At 29.4% G+C, this 16,499-nt stretch overlaps 2 protein-coding genes across 5 annotated transcripts; both read right to left on the bottom strand.

Annotated features, from left to right (window-relative positions):
• Positions 1-3,385: 3,385 nt before the first annotated feature.
• Positions 3,386-8,373, bottom strand: LOC137828819 (OVARIAN TUMOR DOMAIN-containing deubiquitinating enzyme 12). 3 transcript variants are annotated; one of them, XM_068635538.2, is made up of 11 exons: positions 8,047-8,373; positions 6,602-7,019; positions 6,345-6,502; positions 6,188-6,261; positions 5,887-5,941; positions 5,677-5,751; positions 5,485-5,558; positions 5,326-5,374; positions 4,612-4,696; positions 4,136-4,192; positions 3,386-3,950 (listed from the first exon to the last, which is right to left on the bottom strand). In XM_068635538.2, the coding sequence occupies exons 2-11, from the start codon at positions 6,930-6,932 to the stop codon at positions 3,856-3,858; spliced, it is 1,053 nt and encodes a 350-aa protein (XP_068491639.1). In that variant the 5' UTR covers positions 6,933-7,019; positions 8,047-8,373; the 3' UTR covers positions 3,386-3,855. The 3 variants fall into 3 exon arrangements, with proteins under 3 accessions (XP_068491639.1, XP_068491641.1, XP_068491640.1); XM_068635540.2 differs by having other exon boundaries at positions 8,260-8,348; XM_068635539.2 differs by having other exon boundaries at positions 8,231-8,333.
• A 3,360-nt stretch (positions 8,374-11,733) lies between these two features.
• On the bottom strand, positions 11,734-15,931 carry LOC137828820 (serine/threonine-protein kinase PCRK1). Of its 2 annotated transcripts, XM_068635542.2 has the most exons (6): positions 15,618-15,802; positions 15,361-15,529; positions 14,344-14,745; positions 13,758-14,018; positions 13,416-13,538; positions 11,734-12,697 (listed from the first exon to the last, which is right to left on the bottom strand). In XM_068635542.2, exons 3-6 carry the CDS (start codon positions 14,722-14,724, stop codon positions 12,185-12,187), a joined length of 1,278 nt encoding a protein of 425 aa, XP_068491643.2. In that variant the 5' UTR covers positions 14,725-14,745; positions 15,361-15,529; positions 15,618-15,802; the 3' UTR covers positions 11,734-12,184. The 2 variants fall into 2 exon arrangements, with proteins under 2 accessions (XP_068491643.2, XP_068491642.2); XM_068635541.2 differs by having other exon boundaries at positions 15,361-15,931.
• Positions 15,932-16,499: the final 568 nt, after the last annotated feature.

Consider the following 16,499-nt stretch of genomic DNA (forward strand, 5'->3'; position numbering starts at 1 on the left):
CGAGTAAGTGGTTAAGAAGTTTATTTCATGGAATGAAGAGTGCATTATTCGGTTATGTGTAATAAAGACAAATTTATAATCTTATTTTTTTATCAATTAAAAAAATTATCAATCACGCCCATCAAATTAAACACTAATTTTCATAATTTTTCTCTTAATTTTTATTCACTTTTCAATCTCTTTTTCTTCATCCAAATAATTTCACTTTCCATTCACTTCTTTCTCAAATCTAACTTTTCCTTCTTCTTCAAATCAATCTTCAAATTTAAATAAAGCATTAGTGTTTTATTTGATAAAGGGAACTTAAATAGAGAGATTGAAAAAAAAAATGAATAAGGGGAAATTAGTTGAATGAGATATGTATGAAAATAAAAAGGATGAAGAAAATAAATTGCATGTGTGAGTTTTTATTATAAGAGACATTATATGATATTTAATTTATTTATTTTTTTGGTTTTAGATAACACATTGTTTTTAAGAAGTTTTTATAAGTTTCATTTTATTGTGGATCTTATATTCAGGTTAATGTTTTTATTTATTTATGAAAATGATGTTCTTAAGATTTTTTAAAATTCTTATGATCTAATTTTTTTAAATTAGAATTTTAAATTTTATTAATGTCAACATACTTGAATAAATTTTTTTTATAAGGAGACAAAATAGATTTGGAAAAAATAAGTCAACTCCTTGACAACCTTACTAAAACAAAGCACATTTATTATAACAAGAATTCTAACTATAGTTTTAACGACAAATTTCCATTTTTGGCTTTCTTGCATGCAAGATATTTTCCTTCTTTTCCTCAAATTTGCGTGGATATGCCAATCTATGACATAGATAATATTCTTTTTGTTTTTTATTAAAACAAATCACATTTTTTCTTATTAATTCTTTGGCTGTCTCTCGTATTTTAAGATACTAAATTCAAGAAAAAATTATATCATTATATAATGGGAATTGTATTTCACATTGTCAAGATGGTTGACCGATGTCATGTATGGGCTGACACTATCTCGAAAACCAATAATGACAAATAAGTAAATGATGATTAAATATTTTATTTAATCAAATTTTGTCAAACTAAATGAGATTAACCTAAAAATTCATGATAATCCAAATCTACTTTGAACCGTGCTCCCACTCATCTCTATAAATAGGTTGACGCCTGATAAAAGGTATGTTTTCAATAGCATTAAATACTCCAACTATCGAATACTGACCTGAACGTCAAAGTACTTTTTGCAGGTATCCTCCTTTCCGGCCAAGACACAAGAAGTGACCTACAAACAAGAATATCAGATTGCCAAGAAAGAGAAGAAGACACATTCATGATCCTACAAGAATAGAAATATCATCTATAATATTATAAAAATATGAGAACAAAATACACAATTCCATAAAAAGGTGAAACATTGTAAAAATATAAAGTTAAAATATGAGAAATATAATAAAAGATAAAATAAAAAATATTAACATTTGTTGCTTTGAACCTCGTGTGACTTGTGTTTGATTTATAAAAATGAAATAGAAAAGAAACTAATTGAGAAAAAAGAAATATGTTAAAAATAAAATTGATTGTGTAGTGATGTGATTTGATTGAATTGGTAAGAAAGAAATGTTTATAAAAGAATACTTATTTTACCATGTGTTTAACAAATAACCTTTAATTAAGGAATGATGTTGGATATCTCATATCGGTTAGAGATAAACCATTTCATCATATAGTAAGTGGTGACAAATCTCACCTTACCAAGCCGGTTTTGTGAGGATGAGTTTATCATAGTTGAGATTTGGGTCTATCATATCACTCATTATCAGGCTATCCTCGATTCTCACGCTCAATGTTTTCAGCGTGCACGATATATTTAACGTGAGGAGTGTGTTAGAGATTTTGCATTAACTAAAGATAAAACTAAGTTACGGTATATGACATTACAAGAAAATAATTATATAACCATTAATTTAGAGAAAAAAAACAATTAGTCCTTATATTGACTAATTTAAATATTATTTTATAAACTAAAAATTATTAATATCTAAAATAATTTTTATTATTAATAAAAATTTATAATATAATTAGATAGTATATTTTTAGTAGTTAGAGATAAAAAAAATTAATTATCTATTTAGAGATAAATTTTTAGTTTCTTGTTAAGATGTAGTTAGAAACATTTTTATAAGCCACTTTTAATATATTTTATAGAGTTATTTTTTGTCAATAAAAATAATAAAATTAAATTTTTTTTTCTAATTATCATATCATTATAGAGTTAAATTTGTAGTCACTATTATTTAGATTTAGATACTGATTTTGAAGTAATTAATTTTTATAAAGTTATAAACTAACTTTTTCTTGTCAATTTTTGTGTGTTAATTGTTAATTTATAACATATTTTAGATTAAATCAATAATTTTAATAATTTATTAATTTTAGTGTAATATTGAAATAGTTAATATCAATTTAAAAATCAACATTTTAAAATAATATTTTAATTTTTAATTTTTATTTAAATGTAAACTTAAATTAGTAATAATCAATTCAAAATATTATTTGAAATAAAAATTCTATGAATTAATTTAATTTAAATATAATATCAAAATCATTTTTATTATATAAAGTAATTAATTAATATTTTAATTAAAAAATTCAATATTTTTCATGAAACCGTGCTAATAATTTTACATGAAATATCCCTTTTATTCCCTTTTTTCTAGTCTTTTAATAAGATATAATTAGAAACTCTTTAACTTTTTATCTATGAAAATAATAAAATTAAAAATAAGTTTCTTTATTTCTATTTATTATATCTAATTTGATAAATATAAGTTAAGTAAACACTAATTTGTTTCCAAACCATTAATTCTTCAAAACTATGAGTGTGTTACATTTTTTTAAAACAAAAATACCTATTTTAAAAAATAATCATTTTAAAAAAAATTATACATTCATTTCAGTTTTCAAAATAATAATAAAAAGTTTAAATTAATATGAATAATAAACTATTTTGAATAATGTTTGATAAGAACAAGCTGCTTCTTTCAAACAAACATAAGCTATTTTTTACTTCTTAAAAATACTTTAAAAATAATCACTACATTATTTTTCAATTTCTAACAAACAAGCCTCACATGCTGGGAACTAAGTTTAAATTAGGTTTGAGTTATTGGATATATAACTTATCCTCTAAAATTTGCCTCAGTTTTTTATTTCACTTCTTACATCTTAGATACATAAAATTCAACAGAGTTTCTATAGTTTTGAAACCATTAAACTTAGTCTCCAGAGTATGGACCAAAACTAAATTGTAAGCTTGTTGATAAGGATAAATTCTTAACAAGTTCAAAATTATAGGAACTTAAAATCAAACCTTAAAAAACAACTAAATTACATATGAAATTTTTTATAAAGATTAAAAATAGATTAAAAACTTTTAAATTGAACAAATTGTTGTGTTCAAAAACAGATCAAAAATAACTACTCTTATTTCAACCCAACAAACTTTGGTAGATACTCTAACACTATATTTCCATAACCTGGTAAATCAAGATGAAACTAACTAGATGAATTGGTATACTATAGCCCTTTATGTATAAAATGTCATTGGGATGTAGCTGCCTAAACACATCCAGATTTATAATTGACAAAGAGGAAAATCATACTATTAAAAAAAAAAATCGGAATATATATTAAGGGCTGTTGGATAGCCCCCAAAAAGTTTGGTATCCCTGCTGAGTTGAAGGCATCCTTATTGGCTGTTTTGATGAATCTTGGATAAATTTTAATATATATATAGTCCAAAATGCAGAGGCACCAGATTTTTGGGAACACCTTGAGGTTCTATGCCAGCAACACTATTAATGTTTGGTCCCAAAGTTCCACCATCTTTTCTTCTTTTTTGAGTCACTTGAAGGTATATCTGGGTCAATAGGTTTGTTTTTCTTGAAAGCATCTGGATCAATTGGTAAATGATAACAAATAAATAAATATATAAATGCTAACACATGTAATTGATGTAGGGAGTAGTTAGACACAGAATTTGTCAAATATATAAAAATACCAGCCACGTTATTCAAACTATTGGTGAGCTTGTTTAAAAATAATTCATGTTGAATATGAAAAGAATTATATAATTACCTCCTTGAGGATGGATGGAGTTGTAATGCACCTCTGCCCAAAAACTAAGAAAAATCACTGCAATAAAGAAAACATACAATAAGTTTATAATATATGATTGATGGACAGTTGAAAATGGTCGAAAAGTGATCAATACCCATAAATACCAAAGTCATCAATGGTTTACAGATTCATTGATTTATGAGTATAACACAAAATATTGATCAAACAATGCACAAATCCAAGTTTATCCAACAATTTTCTATAATTAGGTTTCTAGATAATAGATAGATAGATACTGATGGTACAGTTTTGTTTATTAGCATCTTGTGAGGACACCAAAGGTAATAAAAGAATGTCAAATTATGGCCAAGGTTCAGAAATATTTCAAGAACAAAGTGATGTGAACAGTTAATTAAGGAAATAAACAAGTTTAATGAGAAAATGAGACCCAAAAAGGAAAAGGAAATTTTAGAAGAGATGGAAGAAAATCTTACCTCCTCTTGGATTCTCAAAATTAGGAAGAATCTCTATGCAACAGGTGTCCTTGAAAGAAGTCACCACAAATATTCTAACACCATACTGGAGAGAAAAAAAGGAAAACAATTTTAGACATATTCAGATATTATTTATTATTGCTATAAACTAAAAATGGCATTATCATTTTTTATCTGAAAGGTAGGAATTGCTAAAGCATCACTATGTTATAAGGCTAAAAATGGTGGAATCATCTAAGGGCAGAAAAATCCAGGTATAATTCAATGCCTGAAAATTTTGAAATGGAGGGATAGCCTTGTTAAAAAAGAAAATTTTGAAAAACTTGTTTGGTCTATGTTCTCCTTTCTAGGAAAAGAGAAACATAAAATAAGTTATGCCAAACACTGCCTAACTGCCACAATTGAAAATATTCCAAGATCAATATGACGATAATTGGTCCATTTTTGTTAAGTAGGCACAACAGTTAGGTTGTCAACAGCCAAATTAATATATACGTTATTTCTAGAAAAATTAGTAGCCACGGGAACAAAATAATTGTTAAGCACGGCGCAAACTACCAAATTTGAAACTTGCAAACCACATGTTGTCAAAATCACTCACTACTAATTCGTTATTTCTCTGTAAGTTTGGCAAAAAAATCTAACAGCAAATGAAAGAGAATGGAACATATTTAAACAAAGTTCAACAGAAGAAAAATAAGTAGCAAAACTTACCGAATCTGCAGCTGCTTGAAGAGTGACATGATCCCCCCATTCACCACTCCTAATTTCATTGATAGTGAAAGTAAAAGGAGTTACTAGTTAGCTCAAAACAAGTTAATCATATATATCGATCGATAGAAAGAAAGAAAGAGATGGGAGATCAGTTATTACTTAGACATTTTCTCCAAATATTCGCCATATTCCATGGGAACATATCCCTCATAAATCTCTGGATGAGACCTTAGCTGGTTAAAAACACCATTAAGCAATCAGAATCCAATAATATTGTGCAGAAGTATCAAACCAGACATTAAGATTTAGGCAACCATAATAAAGCATAATCCACTAGACTAGAGTAAAAACCTGTTTCACAACTTGTTGTCTCACATTGTTGTGGTGATCAGGTGTGTCAAACAACTGATCAGATAATGCACGGAACTGGAGAGGAATACAAATAAAATTATGATTTGATACCATACCGTAAATATGGAACTAATGATAAAAAACTGATGAATACATGCACATGTTGATAAACAAAAGAATTGGAAGGAATAAATATAAAAAGCAACAAACCTGACAATTACCATCACCTTGTACCGTATGCTCCACAAAGTCATATAACTGCAATCTGTTTGAAAATATAAGTGGCTTAATTTGGCATGTTTATAAGTCAAATAGAAGAAACAAGTTGATGAAATAAATTATTCTTTCAATCAACATAAACCTTAAAAATTACAAATGGGTAAAAAAAGAAAGCACTCAATGCAACCCATATGTTACTATGATTACACTGTACCGGCAATTATTAAATTGGCGGATAATAAAATATGCATCATAACAACCTTTATAGTTTTTCACCAAGGAGGAATAATACCTATCCAGAAGCCTTTGATGATCTGAAGTTGCTTCATCAATTGAAGGAATTTCTCCATTAATTTTTGGAACATGCTACAAAATAGGGTAAAAGAAAACTTTAGGCACCACAGTCCAATCTACAGATCACAGAACAGATCAAAAGAGGCTAAACATACAGGAATTGGAACCATCTGACTCAATTTCCTCCCTATTTCATCATCAAGTGGATAATTGTCAGTTAGCTCCAATGAGCTTTCCTCTGCTTCAGAAGGCCTACAACATAATGAACTAGAAGGTTTTATGTCCCCAATTCCATCGTAGGTATAATCATGACCTGAATATGAAAAAAATGATTGAATTAACCAAATCCATGCAAAATAGATATTTCTAAGCCAAAAATATGCACATTGACGCTTTGACCCTTAAATGATACCTCCTGAACAATACATCATCGATGTGTTATGCCAATCATATGTGGGCTCAGAAGCACGGAACTGTTCTTCTTCATTTGCCTGTGAATATCTTGAACAATCAGCAATATCTACTCGTGAAAATTGTTCTTGAAGAGCTCGTGCAATGATCTCGTCGTTCTCTATTTGGTTACGTTGAGTAGCATAATGGCTATGGAAGTGGTGCCCATTATTATAGACATCACCAGTATTAGGCTGAGTTATGTCACAATAGTATCCAGGGCTATAAGCAGGGTCACAGCCAAAAAGATTAATACCCCACTGCACAACATCTGAATTCTCATACAACTCCATCTCTTAGTATGAAACTTGACTACAAATCTGAAAGTCTTCTACAAGACAACGTTCAAATGATTCCACACCGAGAACAATACAATACAACTGCCAAAATAAGCCGTACATTAACAGATTGACTTTTACCAGTAATTATGGCAATGATATGCTAAATCAAGAGCAAATCATAACATTGAATACAAGCAGACCAGGTACTGCGTGTCCAATTAAACTGAATTATTAAAGATCTAAATTAGAATCATTGATCCAAATATGAGAACTATATCCTAAAAAATAGATTGTGTGTGATTATATCAGTTAATAAAACAAAAACTGCTACCTGTCTGTCTGGTATAATTAATATAAAACTATCAGAATTGTTCGCAACAAAATTGACAAGCAAATTTTACCGTATGCATTATCATGTGCCCTATGGTTGATATGTGATATTAGAAGATTTTTTGCTTTTAAGTGTTTTCGCAACAGCAACAACAACAATCAATCCTCTTCCACTACCTAGGATTTATTACATGGTCAGATCATTGTCGTTAGATTTTATGAAAAAACAAAATTCCACTAAAACCAATTAAGTACAATATGTTCTTAACTTCCTGCACATCAAAGTTTGACAAGTTGAGAATAATGCAGTCACAAACACAACTACCTGCTTTAGCATGACGGGCCAAAGACTACCTTTCAGTTTCAAATACGGGAGTTATAAAAACTTAGCCTAACCTAAGTAATAATATACCTTCTTGCCTCATAAAAAAAAAAAAATGATTTGGCACACAAGGCTCTATCAATATTCTAAGATTTGGGAAGGAATTGGAAATCCATGTTTCTGACTACTCTATCTCCGCAACTACTTTAGCATGAGTCAAACCATAACTGAAATCCATGGCATCCTACAAAATATAAACCTTTTCAATTCACAACAACAAAAGAATAATCCAATCACAACCCTCAAGATTATAGCTTACACCTATCCAAAAGAAATCCAGAAACACTAGAAAGGAAAAAATTTCAATTTGGAACAGAGCTAACTACCAAACCATGCGAAACAAAAAAAAAAACAAAGAAATTAAACAGCACAACCAATTAACCGAACAAAACATCAAAGTAAGAATCACCCCACCTCGGATTCAACACCAACTCAATTCAAGCAATCCTCAAACTTGAAAACAAAAGTGCAGAGACACCCAACAACAACAAGGGGTGGTACGAACTATGCAATAGGCAATAGATGAGGATGAAGAATAGAATATTTATGGTGAGAAAGAAATTGGAAGAAAAAAGGTGCAATTCACGCGTTTATATACAGTTTGCCACGGCTTTAAAGATGGAACACCTTCTGCCACTGCTGCTTCATTGTTTTCGTATTTTGAAGCACTGCGCAGCATTTTTAACGTATTTCTTTAATCCCAAAATTTCGTGAAAATCTAATTTATAAATTTGCTACCCATTTGACCATTTGTCATGCTTTAATCATCATTATTAAATTTTGGTAAGGTGGGGAATGGTTGAAATAATTTGTATCAGTGGCCGTTGATTAAGGTTTGAGCTGATGGTTCAGATTGGTTGCCGAATGAAGAAGGTATCAAAGCCAACGTCTCTGATTGGATCGGTATTCTCTCTTTCAAACAATTTAATTCGTATGTACTTAACTTCACTTTTAAAAATTATTAACTATAGTAGAGACTCAAAAATAAAAAATTTAATCTAAAATTTATTTATTTTTCGCATGCTAAATTAATTAAGTTATTGTTGATGGATGGTTTTTAAGAATTTATTATAAAATTATTCTCCCTCACGTCACATGTATTCAATTAGAAAAAAAAACTCACAAAAAATATCAAGTAAATATTATAATATTCTATAAAAAAAATGAAATATTTTTTAAAAAACTATTATGAGTACAATTTAATTTATATTTTTAAAAAACAATCATAAAATTCAAAAAGATTTTATGGACTTATAAGAATATAAATTATTTCATTCCTTTAAAAAATCATAAATATTATATATCTTTACTTTTCTTTATGATTAAATGTATTTTTATATAATATCTTATTTTTCAGCATTAAATGAATAAAGTAAATTTTTAAGCATTATTATTATTTTTCTTATTTTAGTGGCAACTAATTATTATAAAATAATAATAATAATAATAATAATAATAATAATAAATATCAAATATTGAATTAACATATGAAAATGAAAGAATAAAAAAATTAATTAAAAAATTAGTAGAAAAGCTCACAAAAAATAAATAAAAAAACATAAATTCCTAGTTCATTTGTCACTCTTAATTAAAAAAGATAGAGGATATGTAAATGTGTCAATCATTTATGATGAATGAATTCTAATATGTTACCATCTAGTTATTTTATTTCTCTTTTTGGTAAAGACGAACATAAGAAATTGAAGTTGTCATTTGCAATTTAAGGTGGTGTTTACATGAACTCATATAATATGCATCTTATAACATTAAAACACAAGTCTTCCATTTTATAAAGTTTAATTTATATATATATATATATATATATATATATATTATCAAGTTATATTATTTGCACATAAAAATTTAATTAGAATTTTCTAACACCTTACTTCATTAAATTTTAATTTTTCACTATTAATTTGTTTCCTTCTTGTATATTATTTTCCATAAAATTTATAACTACATTTGTTAACCACAAACTAATCTAGACATGTTGCTGGAATTCAATAATAGTCATCTCATTAAAAAAGCGTTTTAAAATCCAATAAGTCATAACAACATGTGTAAAAGTCAAATCAGAAAAAAAAAACATTTATTGAACAGTCACAAGTAATAATAACAATAATCTAGAAATTAATTGTAAAAAGCAATAACCTAAAACAATATAATAAAATAATTATACTTATAAATGTTTGAAATAAGAAAATTAACCACGGGTAAAAAGATAAGATGGTGCTTCAACAACAATTTTGCAACTAGTCCAAATATAATAGCAATTGATTCTGAAAATTTTCTCTAGTAAAATAACCTATATAATGAATATTAATTAAATGAACATATTTTTTTATAATATCATAGTTGTAATAAGATATTAATTATGTATTAACTACTTATATATATTATCTTCTATTATCATCTCTAATACTTCAACGTTAAAAACTTTTATTCATAACTAAATAAATAAATATAATAGTTCTCATAACAAATATCATATTGTATGCTTCATTAAAGATTAAGACAAAATTAAGTAATCTCTCGTCTACAATCTTCTTACCTCAACAAAAGTTATTACAAAATTATATACATTTTTTTCCTTAACAAAAAATCACACAATTTCTCATATATATATATATATATATATATATATATATTTCACATAATAAGATTATCAAGGAATTACAACCAAAATCTTAAGACATGATGATTTCTGAAAAACAAGTATTAAGTAGAAAACAGGAAACTAACATTTGATTCATATATGAGTACACAATTACTCACATACAATTAATTAAAGGGACATTACAGTTAATTTAATTAGCACAATAATTTGCTAAAGATACTCAAAAGCTATCTTATACAGATAAAGCACGGTAATATAAATAGCAAGAAATGCAACAATTTTATTTGAAAAAAACTTTAACAACAATTCAATTAACTACAGCACTTCAGCTAAAAAAAATTCTTTTATCTATATATCTTTATGTAAAAGATAAAGCTAATCTTAAAGGAATAATTTTCTTTAGAATTCCCAATCATAATACTATTCACGTAAACAGAAATGAGAGGATTCATATGGATATTGCTGATATGTTCCCCATTGATTTGGGATATTGAAAGTTAGACTATGAGACTTAAACACGCCTCTTAAATGATGTGTCGGTGTTGGACACATGTATCGGACACCGACACTTGTAAGATATTTATAGGACAAGTATATGTGAAATGTCTAATTCAAAAGATTTTTTTTTGGATTTTTGATAATTGTAATACGGTTCTAACACAATTTAGAAAGGAGAAATACATTAATTTTTTAAAAACTCAAATATATTGTACAATCTTTTATTATGATTATAAAAATAAGATATAAATCCTGTTGAACCAGCCATAAGAAATATCTTTTGGCTAAACAAAACTGAAACATACATTGCACATAAATCTTTATTATAAGTTTATATAATTCACAATTATATAATATATAAATCTGTGTCCTCGTGTCTTATATTTTAAAAATTATACGTATCTGTGTTCGTGTCCGTATCATATCAGTGTTCGTATAAGAGAGTCTGTACTACATAGAAGTTGGGATGAAGAATAGGTAAAGAAATATGAGAAAAATAATGTGACTTGTAAGAACTAATGGAGAAAAAAATAAAATAACGTATGTATATAAAATGTCTAACATAACAATTATTATATTCCTAAAAAAGATATATTTTGAAGTTTTATAGGTAGATCCATAATAGATTAGGGATACTCATATAGTAGATTATAGGTGTCTTTTTATTATTATTATTATTATTATTATTATAAAATAATAATTAAAAATATTAACATTAATAAATAAAATTATTAATAAAAAATAATTTACTAGTAGTTTATTTTACTATTTTCATTTAATTCAAAGAATTTTTTTCACTCCCTTTCTTCCTATGGTCTACTAGAAAGAAAGCATTAAGTAGTAGGCAACTCTATTTCAACATAGTAAAGGTAATAATTACATTTTATTACCAAAAGTAGATGTATTTTTGAAGAGTGGTATGAACAAGTATTTATCCTATTAAATCTGTGCAATTTGACTCGCAAAATTATCGGAACTATAGATGCATCGAATAAAATTTCAATATGCATATTCATAAAAAAAATGTGCGTATAAAAAGATATAGAATTTACAAATGAAGTATTTTACATCCATTAAGTGTAATTTTCACTTTGTCTTGTGGCTTCTCTAAGAGCAGCTAATGTTGATAGCTAGCATATCACAGAAATCCAGCCTCGGCCTTGAAATTCACAATTCTTTTCCTCTTACCTACTTCAATATAGCATCCATAAATATTTCATCAAATAGCTTGATAACCTTGAAGCACCCCTAAGTGGCACAAATAGTTTATACACATTGGTAGGGGAGATGAAGAGTTTTGACACTTTTTTGTGTGACAAAAATAGCATCAACATGAGCTGCTCTTTGTGGCTTCCAAGTATAGCAACAATAAATCATTATTGTCAAAAGAAACTCTGCCTCCAATTCATTGCCTTGGCCAGCATAAAGTTACAACTATCTACATGTTCTTAAAAGTTTTGGCCTCCACATCCTTAACCAATTACAATCTGGTTTTTGATCCATGGTAATTTTCTTGTTCACTGTTTCAGTATCCTGAGAAGCTTCTTCTGAGGCTACAACACTCTTCAAGGGTGGCTGTGGATTAGTACTCACTGAAGACTCCACAACCTGAGTCACCATTTGTAACACTTCACTCATCTTTGGGCGATTCTTTGGGTTTCTGACCAAGCATTTGTTGGCTATTACAGCAAGTTTTTGTGCCGACTTGAAGTGGTGTTTCCTCTCAAGTCTTGGATCCAATATTATCTGAAATTTCCTACCATCTGAAAGGTATGGCCTTATCCATTCCAACATCTTCTGCTCACCCTTGGGGCGATTTCGGTCAATAGGACGCCGGCCAGTAATCAGCTCATAAAGGAAGACACCATAGCTCCATACATCACTCTTTGATGTAAGACGTCCGGTTTGAACATACTCTGGAGCTGCATAACCCATTGTTCCAACTACCTGATGAATAAACCGACCATATGAACATAAGTTGTATGCTGATCCACAAGATTCCAGCTCTATATAGTTTGTTATATATGAACATAAGTTGTATCACTTAGCTTTTAACTACAAAAGGGAAAATGTATTCATCAATGTGATCATGTTAAATATGACAGTAGTCAACAGAAAATAGAGTAATTACTTGAGTAATGTTATATCCACATATAATATCTAACTGATTCTCTGAATACTAAATAAAGCATTTAATGAAAAGATAACAAATGCAGGTTTGAATTGGTGTAGAATGAACTATTAAGTAGGAAAACTAGATGGAAGACGTTGCAGGAGGGTTTATATTACTCATTGGATAAGAAATGAATTCATTTTTTCAACACTTAAAGATTTTTGTCAAAGGGCACCTAGAGAGAGTTTGTGATATCGTTTGGAGATTTCATAATATATAAAATGGGTGCAAACCTCATCTTATGAACCGGTTGAGTTAGACTTAAAGTCCACTTCGTAATAACATTCAGTATTAAATCATGATTCATATGATGACATGACCATTTTTACTCGGCCTTATAAAATTGTTAAAAGGCAATTGATGCATATAGATTGAGATCTCTCTATTCTTAATTTCTTATATACAAAACACCTCTCTTGCTTATTACATCTCTGCATATATGTGAACATCATATTAATATGTGACATATGAGATCAATAAACAAAACCATACCGCTGTTGAGACATGAGTTAACCCATCAGATGGTCCTAATCTTGCTAGCCCAAAGTCTGACAGCTTTGCCTTCCACTGCTCGTCCAAAAGGATATTTGAAGATTTGAAATCTCTGAAAATTATCTAAACAACCCAACACATACAGTCAGCACAGAAACACCAAGCTGCACAACATATATTTAAATAGCAAATTAAATTAAATTTCAAAAGAATTCCAATTTAGCTCTTCCCATCTTCCTTCTATTGGGATGTCTAAATGAGATCAGAACAATTAAGTTTCTAGTTTCTAGACAAGGAAATGAAGGCATCATCTAATTGATTAGTAAAGTTATGATATATTACCTGAAAATCCATTTCCTCATGCAGGTATGTTAAGCCTCGAGCCGCATCTTGGGCTATTTTCAACCTCCTACTCCATGGGAGAGGAGTTTCTGATCGTGATGATAAATGATGTTCCACACTTCTGTTGGGCATATATTCATAAACCAGAAGCCTCTGGATTCCTCTTTCATCATCATCAGCACAGTATCCCACTAGTTTCACCAGATTCGGATGCTCCACAATACCCAGAACATTCACTTCTGTTACCCATTCCTTGTGCCCCTGTAATCCAAAAGTAGCAAACATTTTAATGTAGAGTAAAAGGTACAGAAAAGCAATCAGAAAACCTTACTATACATCAAAAGTTGTTGGAGAAGTAAGGTTTTCAAATGCAATAAAAACTTGAACTGTGGGAAGATAATACTCATTATTAACTTCTAATTGTCTTGAAGCAACTCATGTGAACAGAAGCACCTAAATCTGTGTAACGAGTGCTTGAACAGAAAAATCTATTAGAAAATTAATTAATGGTTCTAAGACATCTCTAGCAATGAATCAACGATTCAAAATGCTTCTTAAGAGGAAAAAGTAAAAGGAAACTCCTTGCCTGAATTCCTCTTCTGCCAAGCTGTTTAACCGCAACTTCAATTTTTGTGGAAGGATCATCTACACTCTTGATCAACCCCTTGTAGACACACCCAAACCCACCCTCTCCAAGCATCACACCGCGACTAAAACTCTTTGTGGCTGTTCTTAGTTCGGGAACAGTAAATACTCTGAGGTTGCTGGGTCTTTGCGACAAACTGGGAAATGCACTTCTCCTAAAGGAGTCTGTGCTGGTGTCTGAGGCATCCATAGAGTTCAATTCAGAACCAGATCTCCTCATCTCAGCCTCAACAAAAGTAGAACTGTTGGACCGACCAGATATCGACTGCAAGCGTTTCGCACCATCCTTCTTCTCTCCAAAGTAGAATGGAAAACACTTCATTGCTACCTCACTTGAACTAGACTGCATTTTCAAAAATATTGAAGAACAAATTAAGAAACGTAGACTCAATGAAAAGTAACATGAAATCTGAATTGAAGATCATACATGATGATTTAGAGTGCTTGGTTTCACATCCTACATATAACTTTTTCACGTTTACTAAGAATAGTGGTTATTTATAGCTTCCACATCCCTGGCATGATTTTCTACTTCCTCAACAATTTTTCAAACGCACTTTCTTTCCTAATTCTTCACCAATTCAGAAAGGAGAAACCCATTTGGAGCCTCACTACTCCATCCCCCTCCCAACAACTCCAATTTCAGTTAACCCAATCAGAAATCGTGTTAACTAATTTTAGCCAACATGATCCACAGAACCAGTCCTATTCTAGAAGTCAATTTTTCAAGTAAGTCAAATTTCAAATCATCAAGTTGACATAGAATTGGTAACAAACCAAAATTTGTTTGGAAAACAAAACTAAGAATGGCATGTGTCTCCAAATTAAAAAGAGGGATTTAAGGAAAATAGAAACCTTTATATACCTTTTAACTCATTTCATTTGGGATCAACTGCAGGCCTTACTTTACAAAAAAAAAACAAAAAAACAAAAAACATATCTTGATTCTAAATCTCACCTTAAGTTCAAATAGATATAATTTGATCCCAAAAAGCTTCGGCTTTTCTTACTCAACAAAACCAGAAATCCCTTTTTTCTCTTTTGTGTTTGGCATCCAGGTTCTGACAAGGGAGACCCACTTAAGCCATTGCTTCCAAAAAGAGGAGAACAAAGAGAAAGACTCTGCTCTGCAGGACTTGTAGGGTCAGCTCACCAACCAAATTGGAAGGCAAACTAAGCAAACAACCTCAATTGATACAATTTGATATTTCTTACAGTAGTATTGTTCAAGATCCAAACTTTGTGTGGTGTGAACGTGACTTCCGGATTCGAGAGACCAAGTAATAAAGAGGTGAAGAAAAGAAGAGAAACAAACAGAGCCAGCTTAAGTTGTTGTGTTCTTGGGCGAGCAAGAAGCATAATTGGGTTTGTCAAGTCAAGGTGATACACGCAGCCTTGTCTCTTTTTTCTTTTTGGTGGATTCACACGTATACGTGGAGAGTTACTTCATTTCGAGTAGAAACTTAAAAGGTCGATAGAACAAGTCAATAAGACAAACTTTGCAATTTGAACGTTACACCGCAAAGTTCAATTTGTTTTTATTTCCTTTTTTAACCTTAATAGACTCCAAATAGAAAGCAAGAGGAAGACGGTGTTGCCAAAAGAAAACGCAAAATATGCTTTTATTTCACTAAATTTAGTTTTAGATTTCCAAATATCTTTGTCACTTTAAATTTCAAATATACTGTTGTTTATTTTTTTCAAATACTATGTACATTATTTTTATTTTTCTATAACTACTTGAAAAGACTGAAAATGACGTATTCTAAATTTTAAAAAAAATTAAAATAATTTAAAAAAGACAAAGTACAAGGATGTAAGAGGAAATAGTAAATGTTTTGTATTGTTGTACCAAAGGGATCCCGAAGACCTTCGTGGAGGTTACCGAGAGTTGACCGTTGACTGGGTCAGTAACATGAATTGTGATTTGTGAAGGATAATGAATCAATTGTTTTTGCCTTTACTTGGTTTATAAAAGTGTTCCGTCAAGTTAAGACTTTGTTTTATGTGTTAAGTTGGAGCTTTATATCTGGCCACTTGTATTATAATTTCCAGTTTTAAAGCAAAACGCATACTAAATTTAAGGTTAACAAAGTG

The sequence above is a fragment of the Phaseolus vulgaris genome, chromosome 7, assembly GCF_051622355.1.
Source record: "Phaseolus vulgaris cultivar YP4 chromosome 7, ASM5162235v1, whole genome shotgun sequence".
Classification (NCBI taxonomy): Eukaryota; Viridiplantae; Streptophyta; class Magnoliopsida; order Fabales; family Fabaceae; genus Phaseolus; species Phaseolus vulgaris.